Source organism: Eupeodes corollae, chromosome 3 (assembly GCF_945859685.1).
Source record: "Eupeodes corollae chromosome 3, idEupCoro1.1, whole genome shotgun sequence".
NCBI lineage: Eukaryota > Metazoa > Arthropoda > Insecta > Diptera > Syrphidae > Eupeodes > Eupeodes corollae.
This window is the reverse complement of record NC_079149.1, coordinates 16459001-16480467: the sequence shown is the minus strand read 5'-3', so window position 1 is coordinate 16480467 and position 21467 is coordinate 16459001. Positions and strand designations below refer to the sequence as shown.

At 35.2% G+C, this 21467-nt stretch overlaps 1 protein-coding gene across 2 annotated transcripts in view; it reads left to right on the top strand.

Annotated features, from left to right (window-relative positions):
• The window catches only part of LOC129952928 (NADPH oxidase 5), a 34600-nt gene extending 17380 nt beyond the window's left edge, over positions 1-17220 (top strand). Inside the window, exons 2-17 of one of the 2 annotated variants that reach the window (XM_056065901.1) lie at positions 8627-8721; positions 10258-10369; positions 10431-10528; positions 12710-12830; positions 12894-13044; positions 13114-13199; positions 13250-13374; positions 13442-13662; positions 13724-14969; positions 15029-15243; positions 15302-15367; positions 15441-15511; positions 15755-15892; positions 16333-16649; positions 16705-16801; positions 16861-17219. In XM_056065901.1, coding sequence (XP_055921876.1) covers positions 8627-8721; positions 10258-10369; positions 10431-10528; positions 12710-12830; positions 12894-13044; positions 13114-13199; positions 13250-13374; positions 13442-13662; positions 13724-14969; positions 15029-15243; positions 15302-15367; positions 15441-15511; positions 15755-15892; positions 16333-16649; positions 16705-16801; positions 16861-17058 — 3357 coding nt within the window. In that variant the 3' untranslated portion in view covers positions 17059-17219. Of the gene's footprint in view, positions 1-8626; positions 8722-10257; positions 10370-10430; positions 10529-12709; positions 12831-12893; positions 13045-13113; positions 13200-13249; positions 13375-13441; positions 13663-13723; positions 14970-15028; positions 15244-15301; positions 15368-15440; positions 15512-15754; positions 15893-16332; positions 16650-16704; positions 16802-16860 lie in introns of both variants that reach the window. The other variant, XM_056065902.1, reaches the window with a different exon arrangement.
• Positions 17221-21467: the final 4247 nt, after the last annotated feature.

The window sequence follows — 21467 nt, the reverse complement described above, 5'->3', positions numbered from 1 at the left end:
TATTTAGCACTATTACCCACCATCAGAACCAATCTTTGAGTATGTATCTTAAGTGTACATACGTACAGACTCCACCGACAGACGGGACGCGACAATCCAAGCTTAGAATCTCTTGGAGTAGGAGGTGGTGACTTCCACTCCAATCCAGCTCCATATTATGCCGCTGGTACTACTTCCACTGCTCGTGAAGTGAATGGGATTTCGTGTTAAAATTCACCAATTATTCGCATTTTACACACACTTTAGTCGAGGTGAACAAATCGAAGAAAACAAAAATGGAGTTGCAGCGTCTAGATCGGTTTTTCTTATTCTTTGTTATTTGCTTAAAGTGGCATTTAATGAGGGAACTCGAACTAATTGGTTATTGGAGATCGTTTACGAGACAAGAGTTGAATCGCGATTTAAATTTGTTACATGCACGAATGTTTCAAAATTTTATCAGATATTTTGAACATTTTTCATCTTTTTTTATCATATGGTGCTGTGATGGCTTGAAGGTGGAGCTGGAGGACATTATGTAGTCTTTTGTGAATGATAGATGAAAGGTGGTTTTTTGCGGTTTTATTTTTTGAAAAAAAAAAATGGAAACAAGGACACATTTATACTCTGATGTTGATTTATTGTGCTTTTGTGGTATTTGATTGATGAAGAGAAGAACATGAATCAAAATTACTGATCGTGACCGCGAGAAGTTGCAACTTACTGTCAAATTAATTTTGAAATCTATCAACCGATGACAGTTGAGGTTTTTCTCATTGACTTATTGTTTATAATCAATCTCTGGTAACAGTGGTTTAATCTGGTCTCTTGAAAAGAAGTATTGTTCAAATGTTTATATTTAAGTAAACAGTGCAATGCTTAATGAAATGTTTTTATGCGTAATTTTATAAAATTAAGTGGAGTTTTTGTACTCTTTCGTATTTTAAGGGTGATCATTTTTCTTAAACGTTTTTGAAACAAGCTCATTACTATATAAAATACCCACTAGCTTGCTACTATACTTACTTACTTACGTAAGGTGACGTTACAATCTGGAGCGGACCTGGGCCTCAACCAACATGCGTCTCCAGCCAGCTCGGTCCCTAGCTAGCTGTCTCCAGTTTCGCACGCCAAGTTGGTTGAGGTGTTCACCCTCCTGAGTGCGTCACCTAAATCGCGGCCTTCCTCTACTGCGACGTCCCTCGAAATTGGATTCGAGGACCCTCCGGGCTGGAGCGTTCATGTCCAATCGCTCTACATGACCCAGCCATCAAAGCCATTGGATTTTAATTCTGCTAACTAGGTCAGTGTTGCTGTACAGCCCGTATAGTTCGTCGTTATATCTTCTTCTCTATTCTCCATCTATTCCAACGGGACCAAAAATTACCCGAAGAATTTTTCTCTCGAAGTATCCTAAGACGCTCTCATTTTTCTTTGACAGGGTCCAGTCCTCAGCGCCGGGATGATGAGTGTCATATAGATGGTGATTTTAGATGCTCGCTAGTGGACTTTACTTCTCAATTGCCCTCTAAGTCCAAAGAAGCTGCGATTTGCAAGACTTTTTCTTCGTTTGATTTCAGCGCTGGTGTCGTTGTCTGTGTTTATAGCGGTGCCTTAGTAGACAAAGTCCTTAACTACCTCGAAGTTATAGCTGTCCATGTTGACGTTTTGTCCAAGACGTCATTGCTCAGTGTCCTTTTTTGATGACAGCATATACTTGGTCTTGCCCTCATTGACGACTAAACTTTGATCTTCCAATAATGTCAATATCATCTTGTGCATCTGAGCAGTTGGATGGACTTTTGGAAGATTGTGCCTCTAGTGTTGACGGTTGAGTTTTACACAATTCAATCGTGAGATCTTTTACGACCTTGATGGAGCAGCGTGCATTCTCCATCGTCATACTGGACAAACGGATAAGTTTAACAGGGATGCCAAAACTAGACATTGCTCGGTAGAGCTCTTCCCTATAGATGCTGTCATACGCGAAGATCTTTCGGCCGTAGTGTGAATATTTGGTCGATAGTGGACTTTCTTGGTCTGAAGCCAGGTTTTTGACGAATGGCTTCAGATGTTCACATAATACGGCAGAGAGGTTCTTATACGCAATGTTAAGGAGACTGATGCCTCTGTAGTTGGCGCAATTTAGAGGATCTCCTTTCTTATATATCGGCCACACTATGCTGAGATTCCACTCATCGGGCATGCTTTCTTCCGACCAAATTTTGCAGATGAGTTGGTGCATGCCTCCTACCAAGTCATCACCTGCTTTGAATAATTTGGCAGCGATGCCGTCAGTTCCAGCAGGTTTATTTGAATTCAGTTTAGATATAGCTATCTTCGCTTCGTCGAGGTCGGGTAGGCGGAATTGTCAATTGAGTGGTTCTATCTCCCTTGCAGCGGAATTCGGTTTGTCATCGCCGTTATATATATATACGAACCTCATTCCTGTTGTGACATCCCTTTATCTCCTCGATCGCGCGCTTCTCATGCTCTCTTTTTTCCATCTAAGAAGCCGGTGTTCCTCTCTCCTCTTCTGCTCGTCGAGCTTGCGAGCAGCTCTGGTCCTTCTGTTTAGCGCCGTTTTGTATGCCTGTTGTTTTGCTGCATGCGCTTGCCGGCATTTGTCGTCAAACAAAGCGTTTCTCTTTTGCGGCCGAGTGAAATCTAGCATTTTAGAGGCGGCATCTCTGATGGCTGCAAAGCAATGTTGCCACTGGTTTTCAATGCTTAATGCAGGCAGCATAGGACACCTTAAGAGGTTATTAGAGACTCGATCGGATCGGAGACACTTCATGGATGGCGGTAATATCTGCTTTGAAGCAGTTTAAGGCTTCCGCTAATTAATAAAACCGCTCCTTATAGGCCTGGGCTCCGAATATGTCGAAGAAGCCCTATAAGGTGTTCACTAAGTAGTTCAACCTTATTGGAACTGTAGACGCCACCGTTGATTCCATCTCGAGAATTCGTCCGCTGCCTTCTGGAAAAGGAGAGGTGCCTTAGTGGAAACACCTCTCTCCCCTCTCTCGTTTGCTGCCCCCATCAACTTTCCATTGTAGTTAGAACCCAATCTAAAGTTGAGGTACTAGGCATCCGATGTTCAGCGCGGGGAGGTGAGAGTAGGAGTTGATAGACAGAGGTGGGTTTTGAGAAAAACCTATTGACGCTTGTGTCCTCTTGAATGCACATGTCTACACATTTCAACGTTCTTGCTACTATATACATATCCTAAAGAGTGTTAATAATTTTAGAAATTATAATATTTATAAAAGTGAGCAAAGTAGCGAGTAAAAACTAAGTCAAATAAGGATTAGCGAATCAAGAAAAGAAACGAGCATGGAGTTAAGATTTGCAATTAACGAGTAAGAATTATTGAGCTAGAAGCTCACTAGTTGGGGGAATAAAAAGTTAAGATATGAAGCTAATGGGATGATGAATAGCGACTAAAATCAATATTCAAGAATATTAGGTAAGGTATTTTTTTTTATAATAAGCGCACAATCAAAAGGACAATACTACCCTTATTATGTAGACACAGTGTGAGCACTAGGAAAGTGGAAGAGGGGTTGAAAGGAGATGTAGGTGCATATTGGTTTTGAATTCCTAAATATTGCAATGGCTGGGAAAGACAGAGTGTGACAAGGCATTCCATTATCAAATAACTATACATTTAGTCTTTAAAGGATTCAATGTAATGTTCAATTAAACCGAGGGGACAATTTAAGTAAAGCTACACATCATCGGCGTACAAAGCTAAGGAACAAAATTTCATTGAGTTGGGAATTGAATTAATGTACATTAAAAACAACAATGTACCAAGAATGGAGCCTTGCGGAACACCATTTAAATTCGGAAGGAAATATGATAGCGAGCCATTTATTTTCACAGCTTGTGATCTACCTCTAAGGTATGAACAAAATTAGGTTCGCTGCCGCAAAATAAAAATTGAATTCATTAATCGAAAGCATTCGAAAAATCTAAGAGGTCTAAAAATGACACATGATCTTTATCCATTGACATCCTCAACGCCTCAATAACATTGATTAGGGCAGTTCTACAATTATGTTTCTTCCGGAAACCAGATTGCCTAGGAGAAGGTAATTAGATTGTTGGCATTAATAAAATTATTTAATTGTTTTTGAATGAGTCTTTGAAAGAAAAAAAGGACAAAATAGCAATTGACATAAATTCTATCTCTTTGGAATTTGTTGGTATAGGTAAGATTTTTGCTAACTTCCATTTCATAGGATAGTGACCAGACATGATGATAAATTTAAGAATATGGGTTAAGTATGATAGAAGAATAGGCTGTAAAATTTTGAGAAATGATGGATGTATATCGTCAATACCAACGGCTTTTGATTTAATTTAGAAAATTGATTCAACAACCTCGGCAGAGTCGACGAAGGAAAAACCGAAAACAGAGATGGCAGGCCCAGCAACTTCATGGTAATGAGAATTTGAAACACTTGTGGTTTCAACAGAAGAATTAACAAGGCTTTCGTTAAACATATTTGTATCTATTTCAAAACAATTTACTCTTGCATTAACTAAAGTTGCGCACACTTGCCCATAGTTTTCGACCTCCTTGCGAATGGCTTAGGTAATTTGAAAAACTACTCGTTTTGGTATTTCTTATTTTGGTCACCACCTTTTTAGGTAACGAGCAGTATGTGCGCCTTGGTTCTAATAGTCTATATTGTACCCAAACCTTATAATATATGCAAGATGGCGCTTTATCATAAGAGAACGGATATACAAAGTTAACCAAGGTTGATTTGCCGCTTCTACGACTTTTGATCGTATCTGAATAAAGTTATCATACAACCTTTTTTAATTGTTTTTTTGAGAAAATCGACTTGAAGATATTATACTCTCCGAAGTTGTTACATTTTTGGCTGCCAAGCGCTGATAAGTGTAAGTGTCATCCTGTCAAGACGTCCAGCAATCCCAAATAATAAAAATGTCTCAGAATAACGCTACTAATAGTTCTAAATAAGAAAAAACGTGAATTGTAGAGAATGAGAAATAGCGTGCTTCAAATAGTTAGTGAGAAGGAGAAAACAGGATAAATGAAAAGAATGTAGTAAAAATAACGAGTTAAAAATAACTTGTGAAGAGATTGGATTTACAGCACTATTCAAATGAGCACGACCAACGAATGAACGAATATTCGTCGATTTTGACATTCCTTTCACATGAGAGTTTTTAATTCGTCACGAATGAAGTTTGAAAAGGAGCCACATCCAAACATTATTCACCTCTGAAGTCTGAAATCAAAATAAGAATGATTTTTTTTATGTTAAGTATGCGCGATTATTTTATTCGTTGCTAGTGTAGATAACGCAAAAAGTTTGACAGTTCGTATCAACTACATTTTTTCGCGACGAGTTAATTTGTTTTCTTAAATTTATTAATATATGATATTGAAAACTAAAAGTATGCATCAAAAATCAAATAGAAACTATATTATATCGTTTATTAAGAATTTGTGTGGAAATATGTCTTCAAACTCACATTTTGTAATTCATTCGTCGTTCGTTTGTCGCGCTCATGTAAATACTACTTACGTGTACGTGAGGAGGAGCGGACAACAAGAATGCTACAAATAATTCCTTGGAAGTATTGAAAAATGAGTAAGAATTGAGAAATAGCGAAGAGTAACGAGTGACGAGACATGATTGCTGTAGAAAACCAATTCGCTGGCTTATATTACTCGTTTATATGGACTCGAAAAACCCATGCACTACTTAACATTTGACTTTGTCAAACAAACGATTGTTCCCGATATTTTCGAAGACTAAATAAGAAAAATTGAACATTTTAATGCCATATAATGTATACCACAGAACTTTTAAAGACATTCCTTGTTCTTTAAAACAGTTTATTAGAAAAACTAATCATTGTAAAAAGAGCATGTTGTGCTCTATTTTCAAACATTACCTTAATAAGTTCTTATGAATATTAATAGACTTAAGATTTTGTATCACTTCATCGAAAGCAAATCAAGTAACATCGCATTTATGTACATGAATGACAAAATTATGGAAGCTAATGGTGCAAATAATGTCATTAAGTAAGTTGCGTAAAAGCCACAAATAAATATGTTCCCAGTAGAGTATTTAATTAAATGTTTTAAAAAAATATATTTACCTAAGTTTTGACTGTTATTTCTCGAGCTCTAGTTAATATGTAAGACCACACACAACGGTTTAATTGAACAATTCCAAAACTGATTTGATTTCAAAAAGATCTTCTCCTTTTAAAGAATTTAATCCCTTTTTTAACTTCTTCAACATAATTGTGATTGACATATCTCATACCTGATGGCATTTCAAACCACCATGATCTTCACCATCACCACTTAAATTGGCATCATGCTGATTTCGTGAAATACGTTTTTTCTTTTTCTTCAAGTTTTTAGTTTTCTGACGTTTGCTTTTTTTCGTCTTCTTTTAATATGGGCATCATTGAATATATGGTTAGTAATAGAGAGCTATAAACTATAAACAAACCAGGCAAATAAAACATCCGAAACCACTAATTGGCAATTAATTGAAAAATTACAAAAATCCGTTACTAATTAGTAAGTGAACATTTAAAGCGATAACTCCTATAAAGTCTTATAACTCTCAAAAATAAAAATAAAAATAAAAATATACCTAACATCAACAACCAAAAACAACACAACAAGCTAAATTATAAGAGCCACAATTTGCATCATTTATGGTGAACTAGTTTTATGGCAAAACTTGATTCATGTGTTTTTATCTTCTATAAAAATAAATCCTTATAATGATTCGTTTGAGATGCTTTTTTCTGGCTGTGATTTATTTTTCCAAGTGTTATATTCCGAGTTTTAAATTGAATGTTAAATACTTGATAAAAATATATAATAACCTGATAATTAACTAAAGTGACGGACCACCCACCATTTCAGCTGTCTTTACTGAATAACGTTTATTTATGATTAATTTTGGAAAGTAGGACATGATTAATATGAAATGTGGACGATGTGATTTCAAGGAGAGTGAAAATATATTGACAACAACACACTGTTTTCTTAATATATTCACCTCACTTCTTGCTTCATACACCTTAGAGCTGTCATTTTCAATTTCACCACAAACGTAAAACTGAGTTTTCGGCAAACAACTTACACGTTCTTGCTTGACATTTCAATTTTTGGAACATCGAATTTCATCGATTTGTAAGTAAAAGTTTACTCCTTCAATAATTTTTTAAGAAAATAAAATGCACTCTTGTCAATGGAAATTGATTTTAATAAATAAAACGAAAGATGAGAAAAATATTTTCGTTAGAGAAACCTTTTGTTGGTTTATTCTAATACTTCTTGTTTTTCGTTTTCGTTACCCCATTATTTCGTTATTTGTTTTGACAGCAGTCATCAGCCATTTTGTTTACATTTAAGTGAGCGCTGAATGTTTCGAAAGGTTTGTTTATTTAGTTCATCTTTGAATTGGTACTTGTTTTCGTCATGTTTTATATAAAACTGGTTGTTTACGAAAACTTGTAGCTTACGATTAATGTATTTGAAAACTTGAGTTTTTGATGTAGGTTTTAGGCCAAACCCGATAATTTCGCGAAAAAGCGGCATTTGTGTGATGTAACATGAGCTGAACTATCTTATGTTGCACATACTTTAGAATGGGCTCATTTTATATTTTTAAATTCGATTACACAAACTGTCATTGTATTGATTGTCATATTTGACTTATCTTATGTGCTATTAGCATCACGCACTGGGCAAATTGAACTTTAAAGCATCTTGCACATGAGATAATAACTGCGAACTGTGGATGTTTCCATATTTTGACTTTTCTTTCACATGAGCTTTATTTCTGTTTGCAGACAGTGACGAATGGTATATGTGGATGGTATGTGGAACGCGAATAGAGTTTAACAGTTCGTAGCCAACAACACTGCAATTCGTTACTACCAAATTGTTTTAACCAATTTGTCTTGTTTTAGAGTACAAAATGAAAATTTTACCATCCTAACATAAGTGTGAATTGATGCCTTATAATTTAAATGGGTTTTTGTTTGAAATTGACGTTTTGAAATGAGTAAAATCACGTCATGTGCAAGGCTCTGAAACATATTGAAGAATTTCACTTCCCTGAACACGCATTTCATATTGCTTATATTTGCGGTCTGACCGATGATGAGTAAACCTTTTCTAGGGTGCAAATATAGATAAAAAGGTGGAAATATATTTTTAAAATTAAAATAGAACTTAATAGATCAACAACACAAGAGTGATGATACAATCAATCGCTTGCAAAGCACGAGTCAACAAAAATCTGTCAACCAAAAGTGACAGCTTAATATGTGTTTACACTGGATGCTTTTTGAAGAAAAATTAAAGGTACAAACTTACACGTTCCGATTTTTATCTTGCAAAAACAAATACAACAAAAAAAAAACTCCCGAGTCTTACTATTTCTCACTTGTTTCAAGTCTCAATTTTCATTTGCATTTAAGTTTTTCTTTTCTTATAAAAATGTATTTCATATAATTCTTTTAGAAAAATGGAAATGCTTCAGTTGCGCGTCTGACTTTTTCACAATTTTACACCAATGCTAGACGCAAAAATTGACGATGTTATAATTTATTTTATTTTCAGGAATTCCAGCAAAAACTCTTCCACCTCTTCGATATCGATGGCCAGGGATATCTGGTGCAGGATCGTTGGATTGAACATCTCAAGGGACGACTAACGTAAGTATTCATATCTACCTTTAATACCCCAAGCCTCTAGCTATCCCTTACCAAAACTGTCAAGTTCAATTAACATCAAACTGACATCGAATTCGAGCAATTCAACACTGCCAGTCAAGAAGAAATAATGTCTTTCCAACTTGACACTCTTGTATTATTCTGGCTTCAACACCACTCAAATGCTCTATCTTGCTGTCTCCAAACTGCCATCGCCATCGCCATCCAAATGGGACAAACAAGGGTATATAAAACTCGTCTGAGCTCTTAAGAGGTGATTCGTTGAAAAGACAATTATCGAAAGTCAAAATGCTACCGTCACGTGCCAAAGTCATTTAATGCCCCGTATATGTGTATGGTGCGGCTCAAAGTCGTAAACTACCTCCACAAAAATTTACTCTGCTGCAGTCTTTGCCTCCCTGAAAGATGTAATGGTATATCCGTAGCTATACAAGAGTATGGCTTTGGCAAAAGGCGCGCAATCAATCAATCCACCATGCTGCTGCGGTTGGATCAAAAGTCAATCAAATCATATGAACTGCAGGTGTCAGAGACAAGGAAAAGGTGAATCCTATGAGCGCTGAGAGATCAGTCATTATGTCCATACTTAAGCTGATGAATGACGCGATCATCTCTTGCAAGTGACATCGGATCGTAATTAAGCTGGAAAATCCAGTTCAAAGTACCTATGTGCAGAGTGACTTTGAAATATTCGCGTAATTATACTTAAAGTGTCACTTAAAACTATTTCGCACTATTCCCGCATGCACCAGATGGCGCGCAAAATAAATTCCTCACAAAATCACTGTCATCAAAATAACAATACGTCTTGCATCTTCTATAGCGAAAAATTAGTTTTAATTTTATTGCGGATTGCAACCTGGGGTTTAATCTAGCTTCCCAGCCTAGCTATCTGGCCACGCAACAAAGTTGCCAGGAATAACGCTAAAGTGGTGTTCTTTGGCATGCAAATCACCACCAACGATCGTCAACGACCGTTTCAGCGCGATCGGTGATGTTGTTAAGCGCTTGTTATTACCACGAAGCGCCACTATTGGTACACGAATATGTGCACAATGTACAATCGGATTGCATCTAAGTCTCGGTAGACAGGAGGCCTTGCTGCCTACTCCTCTAGTTTGAAAGAAAACTTTGGAACCCGCAAATCCGCAGGGACGGACGGGACCATGGCATGTTTCTCTGATATGGTAAATTACACTTGTTAAGAGCTCTGAGTGTGTCCACCTACCTAAAGTCATGCTACAAGACGATGTCTGAATTAGGAGGATCACAAGTAAATGAGACAGAGACGATGCGATGCGACGCGACGACAACGATGGACGTCGCGTCGGTCGAAGGTTCCTTTAAACACACATAAGATGTCTGTTTGGAGGAGCAGGAGATATTGTTTAGAGTTGGCAACTAACATTGTTTTGACATAATGTGAATCTTGTAAATGTTTGTTAATAAGTCAACGCCCTCTGTGGTATTTCATCTAAATTAAATTTTGCATTTCTGTTGCTGCTTTTTTCTTTTTAGGGAAGATCGTCAAAAAGATTTTGCTGAACAACTGGAATCAGTGGCTTATGTGATATGTGGCGAAAGTAAAATAACGTTTAATAATTTTGAAGAAATTTGGGAAGCTCGTGGGGTATGTTCGAAAATATTTTGAAATGTCTTAACGTCATAAGTTGGCTTTTGTTTCTTTTTAGATGGTTGACAAATTCTACAGGCTCATTGATGTAGATGGAACTAATTTGGTTTCAACTAACCAAGTGATGGAATTTATATCAAAAATTACAAACTTAAGGTAACTTTCTTAAATGCAATTTGACAGGTCGGAAATATACATACATATATCAAAAGTGACAGGAGTAGATACTTGTTATCTACTCACTTTATTATCTATGGTACGATTCAATTTAAGAGGAAAATAGGTTAAAATTGCTGGGGATTGTCATTGCTAAAATCAAACGTCAATTTTCATGTTCAATACATTTCCTGCTCAAAGTTCATTATTTGTTAAACTTCAAACATTAAACTAAAAAATCCCTAAAAAAACTTAATCTAATTAAAAATGTATCGATTTATATTTTACATTAGAACACAGGAAAGGTGAATATAATGGGGTTTTCCATTTGTAAAATAAATCAATTTATATTTGATTTAGATCTGTCAAAACAGATATTCACCCATTTTTGCTTGTCATGGGACAAAATAAATGGATTTAATGTTTTGATTTCGGATCAAATCTGGATTCTTCGGCATATTTACCTTTCTTTGCATTTTAATAGATTTTTTTTTAATTAATTAGCTGGAATTTGACAGCTCTACCCCACTAATTAACAAATTAACACTACCACAATGACAAACAAAAAAAAAGTTTTTGAATGAAATCTCTATTTACCAATGGAAAATCTCATAAGAGTTTTGTCAGCTTTAAATGAAAAATAAATTGATTCATTTAACCAATGGAAAACTCCGTTTTACAACATAGGCTTAAGAGGAATGGTTTGTCTTAATTTATGCTCTGGAAGACGAAAACTTAAATGATCTTGAACGTTCCTTTGATATGAGTTCAAATACAATGCCTTAAGTAGCTGTCAGTTAAATTTTCATTTGACTGTCAGATAGTTCAAATTTATATTTTCAATCCACAAAACCTAAGATACATACTTATTTGGGTTGACATCCAATTACTTGAATTGCTGTCAAAAGTTTTCTTTGTTTGGCGCCAAAGTGAAAGGAAATTATTTTATCTGGATGGATTAAAAAGATTGTAAAGGGCTTTCGTACCGTACATGCATATATTTTAAATGTCACGAGATTCAAATGCACTCACGCATTCTTCTTGGAGAGATCAAGGCTCTTGTTCTGCGTCTACATGAATATTTGTGCGGTTAATATGTGAATCCACGTCATTCCATATATTTCCAAATCCATGTAGGTACCATTTGTGGACTCCGAATGCCAAACATTAATGGAAATGAATGAAACAATATTCGTACGATCAACGATCATGCATATATGCTGCAGTTATGCATAGATCTACACATATCTTTAGGAGTTACATTGAAATTATTATTGGACATCCAAAAGTCCACCATCCGGGCACGCATGATCGTCTGGAGTTGGACGTGTTTGCTGCGACTTGTTTTATGCGTAGGAAACCCATTCGAGTGGAAAAACATCATTTTGCGTAGGATGGTCATTACGTTTATAAGGACGGTCGGTGTCGTTCTGCCGCAGTGGTGGGATCTGAAAATTGATGTAAACTTGGCTGTCGCTTGTTGTATACCCTGCCTTTAAGTCTATATGAGATCCAGCAGACTTAAGTAATCTTCTTTTCCCCATTTCATATGGAATATTTGTCAAATTTGACATGTTTAACGTGTTAACTGATCTTGTCTTTGCGCACTTATCCCGATGCGGAAACTACGCGTGCGAGCACTTAATTCGAGTGACATTCAGTTTTTTTTTTTTGTTGTTGAAGGTCGACATGAATTTATAAGAGACGCAGATTTTTGTAGCATCGTATAAATACTGTCAAGTCGCTGTCATATATGGGGACTTCAATAACACGGGTGGTTTTAAATTAATTTTTGTCTTTTTCCTGTTGGTTAATTTCATTATAAAAGTGACTTTTTGACAAATTGTCTTAATTGACGCGTGATAAGATAATGCATATTGCCCAATTGGGTGAACGTAAGTATTTTAATACTTGAGTTGAAAGGAACGCCTGGTAAAGAGCCTTGAAAGGAATTAAGTGATAAAAATTTAATACAACAACAGGTTTGAAGTTGCATATGCTTTTTATATTGTAAGCAGAATTTGACAGATTGAAATTGGCTTCCCAATATGACAAAATTAACTGTCGTTTTTATATTTATGACATTATTGTTTTTTATTCTGTATGTGGCTAATGTCATTGCAGCTGTCAAAATGACTATCTGTGTGACTTAAGAGAAAAGTTAAAAATTTCGTTTTTTAGGCCCCGAAACGGTTTTGACAAGAAATCTCTGGAACAATTGGAATCACTTTTTCGACGAACTGTTGGAAATGAAAAGGAAATCAGTAGAGCCGAATTTAAAAAGATTGTTACATCCAAAAATGTAAGCCTGCTGATTCCGTCAAAAGTAAAATGAAACAATGTTCAATTTTTTTTTTTCTTTCAGCCTTTTTTCACAGATCGTGTCTTCCAAATTTTTGACAAAGACAATTCTGGTTCCATTTCACTCCAAGAATTCATCGATGCAATTCATCAATTTTCTGGTCAATCAGCTGATGATAAGATTCGTTTCCTGTTTAAAGTCTATGACATTGACGGTAAGAAACTATACTATTTCTGTGACATTTAAGAACTTTTCAAAATGCATCTGTCATTATTGTCAAAAGGTGATGGTTTGATCCAACACAAAGAACTTCACGATGTGATACGTGCTTGCATGGAAGAGAATGGAATGAGATTCTCAGAGGACCAAGTAAGTACAACTTTTTAATTATTTTAAACTCTACTAAAATAGATTGTTAGATAGAAGACCTAACAACAGCGATGTTTGAAGATGCCGATCCCTACAATCGAGGAACAATAACCTATGAAGCCTTGAAGAATCAACTTCACAAACATGGTGGCCTACTTGAAAACTTGAGTATAACGTAAAAAGTTCACTACAAATACTAAGGACATTAAAACCATGTTTGTTTCGTTTTGTGTAAATTTTAGAATCGACCGATGGCTTGTTCCGGTGCAGGAAAAAGCGAAACCTAAGGCCAGTAAGCGGTGTTTGTCAATTCCACATCAATTTACCGGAGCGTATGTTCGCAACAACCAAGTCTTCGTGTCATATCTGGTGATGTACATAGCCATTAATGTGGGTCTGTTTGTGTCGAGATCCATCCAGTACCGGAATAGTAATTTTAACACAATTCTAGCAAGGGCCTGTGGTGAGTTCGATGACAGCTGTCATTTCCTAATAACACTTAACATAAAATTATCTATTTTTAGGACAGTGCCTAAACTTTAACTGCGCTTGGATTTTAGTGTTGATGTTAAGACATTCCCTAACTTATTTGCGATCACGAGGATTTAGTTCGTACTTACCACTTGACAATCATATCTACCTCCATAAGTTGACAGGTATGGTGGTTTCAGGTTTGAGCATAATTCACACCATCATGCATTTGTGTAATTTCTCCACGGTCGTGGTGTATGATCCGAATATAAATGCCGGTAACTTTACCCTAACCGAATGGCTTTTGACAAGTAGGCCAGGTCTTTTTGGGCTGGTTAAAGGTTGGGCCAATCCAACAGGGTGTGCCCTAATTATCATTTTACTGATCATGTTTGTTTGCTCACAACCGTTTGTTCGAAGGAAGGGAAGTTTTGAAGTATTCTACTGGACACATTTGCTTTATGTGCCATTTTGGATCTTGACCATTTTCCATGGACCGAACTTCTGGAAATGGTTCATCCTGCCAGGATTGGTCTATGCAGTGGAAAGAATTCTCAGATTCGTTTGGATGAAGTCAGAGCATGGAAAAACTTATATCAGTTCTGGTTTACTGTTGCCCTCGAAGGTTGTGCACTTGGTGATAAAACGTCCTTATAACTTCCACTTTAGACCTGGGGACTACATCTTTGTGAATATTCCATCGATAGCCAATTACGAATGGCATCCATTTACCATAAGCAGTGCTCCCGAGCAAGAGGACTACATGTGGTTGCACATTCGGGGTGTAGGCGAATGGACAAACAGACTTTCAGATTATTTCGAAAAAGAGCAGGAAAAACTCCATAATGGTGAAATATCAGCCCATGTACCAGAAAGTTCTTCAAATTCCACGAGTAATGAAACAAATGGCAAATCATCAACCCCTCAGACAGACTTTCTAGCCAAAATGCAACAGAATAATTCCTCAGATCCGACAAAACAAAGTATAGGCATTTCCAAGTTGGCAATAGAAAGAAACACCAAAGCCGAGGATTCCGAAAATAAAACCATGAAAAGTATTAGACAAACCTTACAGAGAACATTTTCAAGAAAGGAAACAGCTGCTTCGCCAAAAGGTTCAGGCATCGCGAATGATGGATTTGTATCGGATGATGGGAATTTCGAACCAGTTCCCTTGCCAAGACGTAAATTGACACCCGACAAGAGATTGCAGAATCTCATGAATAAAGTTCCCTTGGAAAAGAGTCTTTCCATGCCGGACATGGAAGGAAAGTTCAAGAAAAGAGAAAGGATAAGAGCGTTCGTACAGACACATAAACAAAATTTTTCACTTTACACTTAAACTTTTTGATATTTAGGCTACGGGAATACACTCGATCAGAATCGGAAAAGTCTTTTGACCAAGCGAAAATCAGGAGAGCTCGTCTGCAGACGCTGGGGTTGGCCTATTTGAGCCCGCAAAACAAGTCACTGGCACAAAGTTTCCGCTACATGCGTCACAAACCCACAATCATAGCTTTTAAGACTCCCAGTCTTGAGAATTGTGAACCGAGACCGTCTTCAAATTCGATGAGTAAATTGTGTCATTTTTTTAAAAACTGATAGACCTTAATGAAAATTGTTCCCTATAGTTGTTTCACCTGGAATGTACACCCAAAGAGAAGCCGAAGAAGGTCGCATCGTAAAACGGAGCTCATGTAAGTCAAGTTCTCTCAAAAACTCCAAAACAACAAATTGTAAATAAAATGTTTATTTCTTGGTCGGAAATAGCCCCATCTTCGTCCAATTCTCCACCAACCAGCACGCATGGTGTAAATTATCCCGTAGGAAAACCCTTAGAGGTATCTTAAAGCTCTTTTTTTATTTTTAATCTCTAGTTTAAAATGATTACTTTAAGTTCTGGGTTCTTTGTGCTTACATATTTTTAAATAGAAAACATTTCACTGCCAAAACCCTTTTTTAGTTTAGAAGAACAAAATACAAAACTCCTTAACAATTTTTTTTCAAAAACAAAAAAACAAAATCCAAAAAAAAAAAACGAAATAATAACAAAATTGGTCCCAATTTATTAATTTCTCCAAAAGGAATCTACTAAAACAAGTTGTTTGTACAGGCCAACATTCCTTAGATCATCGCATAAAGCTAAAAGAGGCTCGGCTACAAATACAAATGTAACTACTAATGCTAGTAGTAAGGTTACACTTGAAGTTGGCGTTTTAGAGGTTTGGGTCTTTTTCTTAGTTTATTTTTTTACTTTTGTCTCATTCTACATAGCTTAAGAAAACTTAATTTTAAGTAATATTTGTAGTTTTAAACAGTTTGATGTATGATTTTGTCATTAAACGTCAAAAGTGGCGCCCAATGTGGGAATTTTTTGAAATGCAAATCCAATAGCGAAAGGTGATTTCACTTAAACGTGTTGGATTTAATTTTATGCTTTGTCTCCTATCGGCAAATATTCATATGTTCTTACTAACAGACGAATTGGCGCCCAACGTGGAGCCTCAATTTGTTTGCAAATAAAGTAGTAATCAGAAGCTTAATGATGAAATATTTATATCAAACTGTTTTGTAATTTATATTGTTCGCTTTTTTTACCCCAGCTCTTTTCTTTTTGAATAAAAATGATTCCTTTTCTTTGAAATGAAACCCCTTTATCTAGATTTACATTGACGGACCATATGGTGCTCCATCAAGTCATATTTTTGGCGCCCAACATGCTGTCCTCATTGCCACTGGCATAGGTGTTACTCCATTTGCATCGATTCTACAATCAATAATGCATAGATATTGGAAGGCACGACATTCGTGTCCGCGATGTCAATACGAGTGGGCAAGTGATATTCCCCGAACGGTAATGAATCTAAGAAAAGTCGATTTCTTTTGGATAAATCGAGATCAAAGATCATTTGAATGGTTTGTCAATTTGTTATCACAATTGGAAATTGAACAAGCTGAGCTTGGTGGAGCAATGGAAAGGTAAAAATTGTGCCTCTTTTAATACAAAATTAATAGAAAATTTCATTTTTAAAAGGTTTTTGGATATGCACATGTACATAACGAGTGCTCTACAGAAGACAGACATGAAAGCTGTAGGTTTACAACTTGCTTTGGATCTTTTACATGAAAAGGTTAGCTAAAGAGATCTTAAATGTTGGGAATTCTAATTTTTATTCTCTCATCAACATAGGGCAAACGTGATCTTATTACCGGTTTGAAAACTCGAACAAACGCTGGTCGTCCAAACTGGGATAAAGTATTTAAACAGCTACAAGCTCAGAAGAAAGGCAAAATAACGGTATTTTATTGTGGACCAGCTCAATTGGCCAAAACACTGCGATACAAATGCGATCAATATGGATTTGCTTTTAGAAAAGAGTGTTTTTAAAAATGTTTGATTTGTTTATGCATTTTGTTGTTTGTAATTTATTATTTTTTTATATAAATAATTTAAGTATTTATTAAGTACTTAATAATTTAATATCTATATTATGATATTTTAATGGTTCTGGTTATGGGATATTACTCGTATGTTATGTTTTCTTTTGAAATTATATATTTTATTTTAATGTTATGTTATTTGTTTTTCTATTAAAAATTTTGTATACATGTTATTCTTAAATTTGATTTAAAATTTGTGTAAATAAAGTATAATTTAATCAAATAAGTACAGCTTTGGTTTGATTTGTAAATAAGATTGTAAAATTTTTGTAAATTCAACTACATACATATTACCAAAATAAAAGGTTTCTTCTTCAAAATGCTAGAGACTAACCAATGGATGTGTTCTGTTTTTTTTTTAGTGTAAATGACATAAAGTCATTTTACACTGCTTCAGCGGGACCATTTTATGAAAGATCGACAAATTATTTTTGTTTCTTAAATTATGGAATTTTTCATGGGTAAGATCAGATTTCTTTCAAAAATTGATTTTTTTCGTAGCGCATGAAACAAGATTGCAATTGTTTTTTTTTTATTTGGCCTTTCGTGTACGTATTAACGAATGCGATAGAGCTGTCAAATTACCACCTAAACATTTGAAAAAAATCTGCCGAAAAATCCATATCTGCGGACTTGAACTTAAATCAAAAATGAATAAATTTACGTTACCCCATAGAATGAAAAAAAATGGGAAGTTTGTGTGTTTGACAGATCTGATCCAAGAATAAATTGATTTACTATACCCATGGAAAATACAATTAGAATTCACATTTAATGAATTTTATAGTTGTAATACCTTCCGATAGATTTTATATATGCTTCTTTTTAATTTAGTACCCGTAGCGTGATGGTTAGTGCGTTGCAAGGGGTCTTGGGTTCAATCCCTGCCTGTGCCACCTAACTTTGTTCACGGGTACTGCCTCTTGCGAGGAATTGACAAATCCTCCCAGAGTAATTCTTGTTATGAAAAGTGCTTTCTTAAATTAGCCCTTCAGATTCGGCATATAAACTGTAGGTCCCTTAAGGCAACTTTATTGGAAAGTTGTCTGGAAGCTTAGTCAAGAAAAAATGTCCCTAACTATAAAGTCAAGTCAACTTATGTCAAAATGACAACTGATCATGTTTTTTTCATTCAAGTGAAATCTGAGCTTTAATTTATTTATTCTCTGCACAATTCCATTTAATGTTTTCTGTAAAAGGGTTGCTTGTCAATTTAAGAAATAAAATAGTAATATTTCTTTACAATTCAAAAGACAAAGCGGAATGGACTTGTAGCTTGTCTGAGGAGTGTTTTGTAGACAATAATGTTTTTAGTACTTCTTGTACTATGAACTTAACGTAAAGGTTTGTGAAGTTAAGTTCTAAATTTGAAATTCATGACAAGTTGACTGCAAATGGAGTCCATTATGTTTCCTGAACCTGCCCATTCTTGGGAGTGATGAAACTAAAATAAAGCTCTTTTGGTCACGGTTGCCACATGAAAAAAAATTCCATGACCAAACCTGAAAATAAAAATGACCAATTGAACCAAAAAATTACCAAATTAATTTTTATCCGCAGCGATTTTTAACTTCCCATAGGAAGTTATTGCAATCATTCCAATTTGTCGAATTGAAAATTTGAGTGGGTGTATTCTTAACCGCAGCAATTAAAAAAATTGGTTAACCCAAAATAACTCACGAACCAATTACGCTACTTGAATTAAATTTTGTATTATCGTGATAAAAAAGACGTATTTTTTGGAAAAATCCAATTTACGGTCTTTTTATAAATCAACAAAAAACTGACTGAAAAAAAATAATTGTTAGCTCTAATATTTAACGAACAAAAATGGTTATATCTCTAAAATAATTGTATGCAACGAAGAATAACGTTTTTAACATCTGTTAAAATTTTCAAATTTATAGTTTTTTTTTATAAAATATAAAAAATTAAAAAAAAATTACTAAAAGTTTGTAAAAATTTACTTTCGACAAATATTTTTTCAAATTAAATATACATTCTCTGCCAAAAACTTGTTGAGTACATGCCACGTACTTTAGAGGGGTATAATTTTCTCAAATATTAACAATTTTATTGATTTATTGCTTTGCCTATTATTTTCAAAAGCTATCAAGGTTAGAGTTGTTTCCTAGTAAACAGTACATTTTTGTGTACTTCAAATTAAGCTGTCCTCTTTTATTTATGATGTGCTTTTTCTATTTAAGGTTTGCATCCGAAGTTATATTTGGCAGTATTGAGGTAAGGTACTTCCTGTATTGTTTATAGAAATGGGATCATTTTGTATGTTTTGTTACAAATTGCATAAGCGATTTTTTATTAATTATACAAAAGACGACGATAATAAAAAAAATTAAAGAAAACCGACGACGACGTCCAACGTAAACAAACGAAAACTGAGTTTGTTTTTAATTCTTGTTTCTTGAATTGTCAAAATGACATATACAAGATCGGAATCTACGATATTGAGAGTCGGTAGTGTAGGTCGATAATTGTGCTAAAGATAGGTTCAGAGAATACTGACTTTGGTTGGGACACTGAAAAGAGAAATCTCAGTGAGATAAATAAGAAATATTTCTTTTGGTAGAATGGGTATTGGATTGTTACAAAATGTACAATCTACAGAGAACATCAAATTTTGCTGTTTGGCTGAATTTGTTTGCTAACTGAGCACAAAATATTGATGAGTAAGTATTAGCCAAAAGAAAAATAAAGTTTCAAATTCTTTTATTTTCGAATTCTACAAGCCACTAGAGCAAATTTTTTCAAATGGCAACGTATGTACATCGAGTCTAACTACTTGAGTGAATTGATTTCGACATCAATTCACGTTAAATTTGTATGAGTTTAGTTAACTATCCTGAAATAAGTTTTTATTTACAATAAGAATCTGCTTAACTTAGAGCAGACCCAGGAAAGAGTTTGGAAAGTTCAGAAGAGAGAATTGTCCAGAGTCCATAGACGGGAGGATTTTTCTTAGTTCCTTGGTTCGCTGGACAACAAAATCCAGAAACATATTAAAAAGAAAACTAGCTAAAAGAATCCTGAACCGCGGTATTGGAGCAAACTGGTAGCCGTGGGTGTCAAGGCTCCGTTAAATGCAACTGTGGCGTTAGAGGCTGAAAGTTCTTTTACAGCCCATTAAAATAAAATTTTTTTATTGCGTTTTTTTATCATTTTTTAATTATTAATTTAATTTTCAAAAAAATTGTAGTGAGTGAGAGTGTCGTGTCGGGATCAAAATTAAAAAAAAAAAATTATAATCACGCGAACCGTGCAATAGATATATTTTATTCGCAGAAGTGATAGTAGTAGATATATATACGAATATACGAAACAAAAGCACGGGAAAGTGTGCAATGCAAGAAAAAAATAGCAAAAAAATATCTCCAATTCGTTTTACCGTTGGCCAAAGCTAAAGTAAGTTTTTTGCTACTCTTTTTTGAACTCGTCACATGACATCAGGGGATAAATAATGTTACTTTTAATCAATCTGTACATTAGAAACGTAACAAAACCTTAAATTAAAAAAATAGTCATTCACTGTATGCAATTTGTGGAGTAATAACCTGTGAAATGATTGGTCTCTATTTTTTTGTTTTCAATGCTGCGAAATAAATATCCAACAACGTTTAAATTAAAATTAATTAACGATTATAGAAGTGGAATTAAATAATCAGAGCATGCAAAAAAGTTTAATATTTATAAATCAGTGATATCTCGCTAAATAAAATCATTTAACAGGAATAACACCGTGAAAACTATCCACAGAGGTGGTAGGCCAAGGGCAACGACTGCTTGTCCGAGCAATAAAAAAAAACCTTCTTATGCTCCAGAGAACTTAAAACAGATCTATCATTGGAACTGAGTGAAAGAACGATTCGCCGGAGAACGCTGGATGGTGGTTTGAAATCGTTAAAAATAGTGAAAAAAAAACCTCCAAAGAGCATTTAATACGAATCCAGATTTTATTTTAAGGGTTCAGATGGTGTGCAACGTGTTCGTCGTCCGAATAACAGAGAATTAGATCCATCGATTACAAGAGGAACCGTGAAACATGGAGGAGGATGCTTAATGGTGCTTCTGGATGCTTCTCTGGACGGGGAGTAGGGCCTATTCATAAAATAGATGGGATAATGGATCGCTTTGTATACAAGGACATTTTGTGAAACATCATGCTCCCCTACGCAGAGGAGAATGTTCCTCTGAAATTGACTTTCCAGCACGACAACGATCCAAAACACACCGCCAAGGTTCTAAAGGTATGGTTTCGTGATCATAAAGTTGAGTTGATGGTCTCCGGATCTCAACCTCATACAGAATCTATCGGAGATTGTAGACCGGAGAATTGTACGC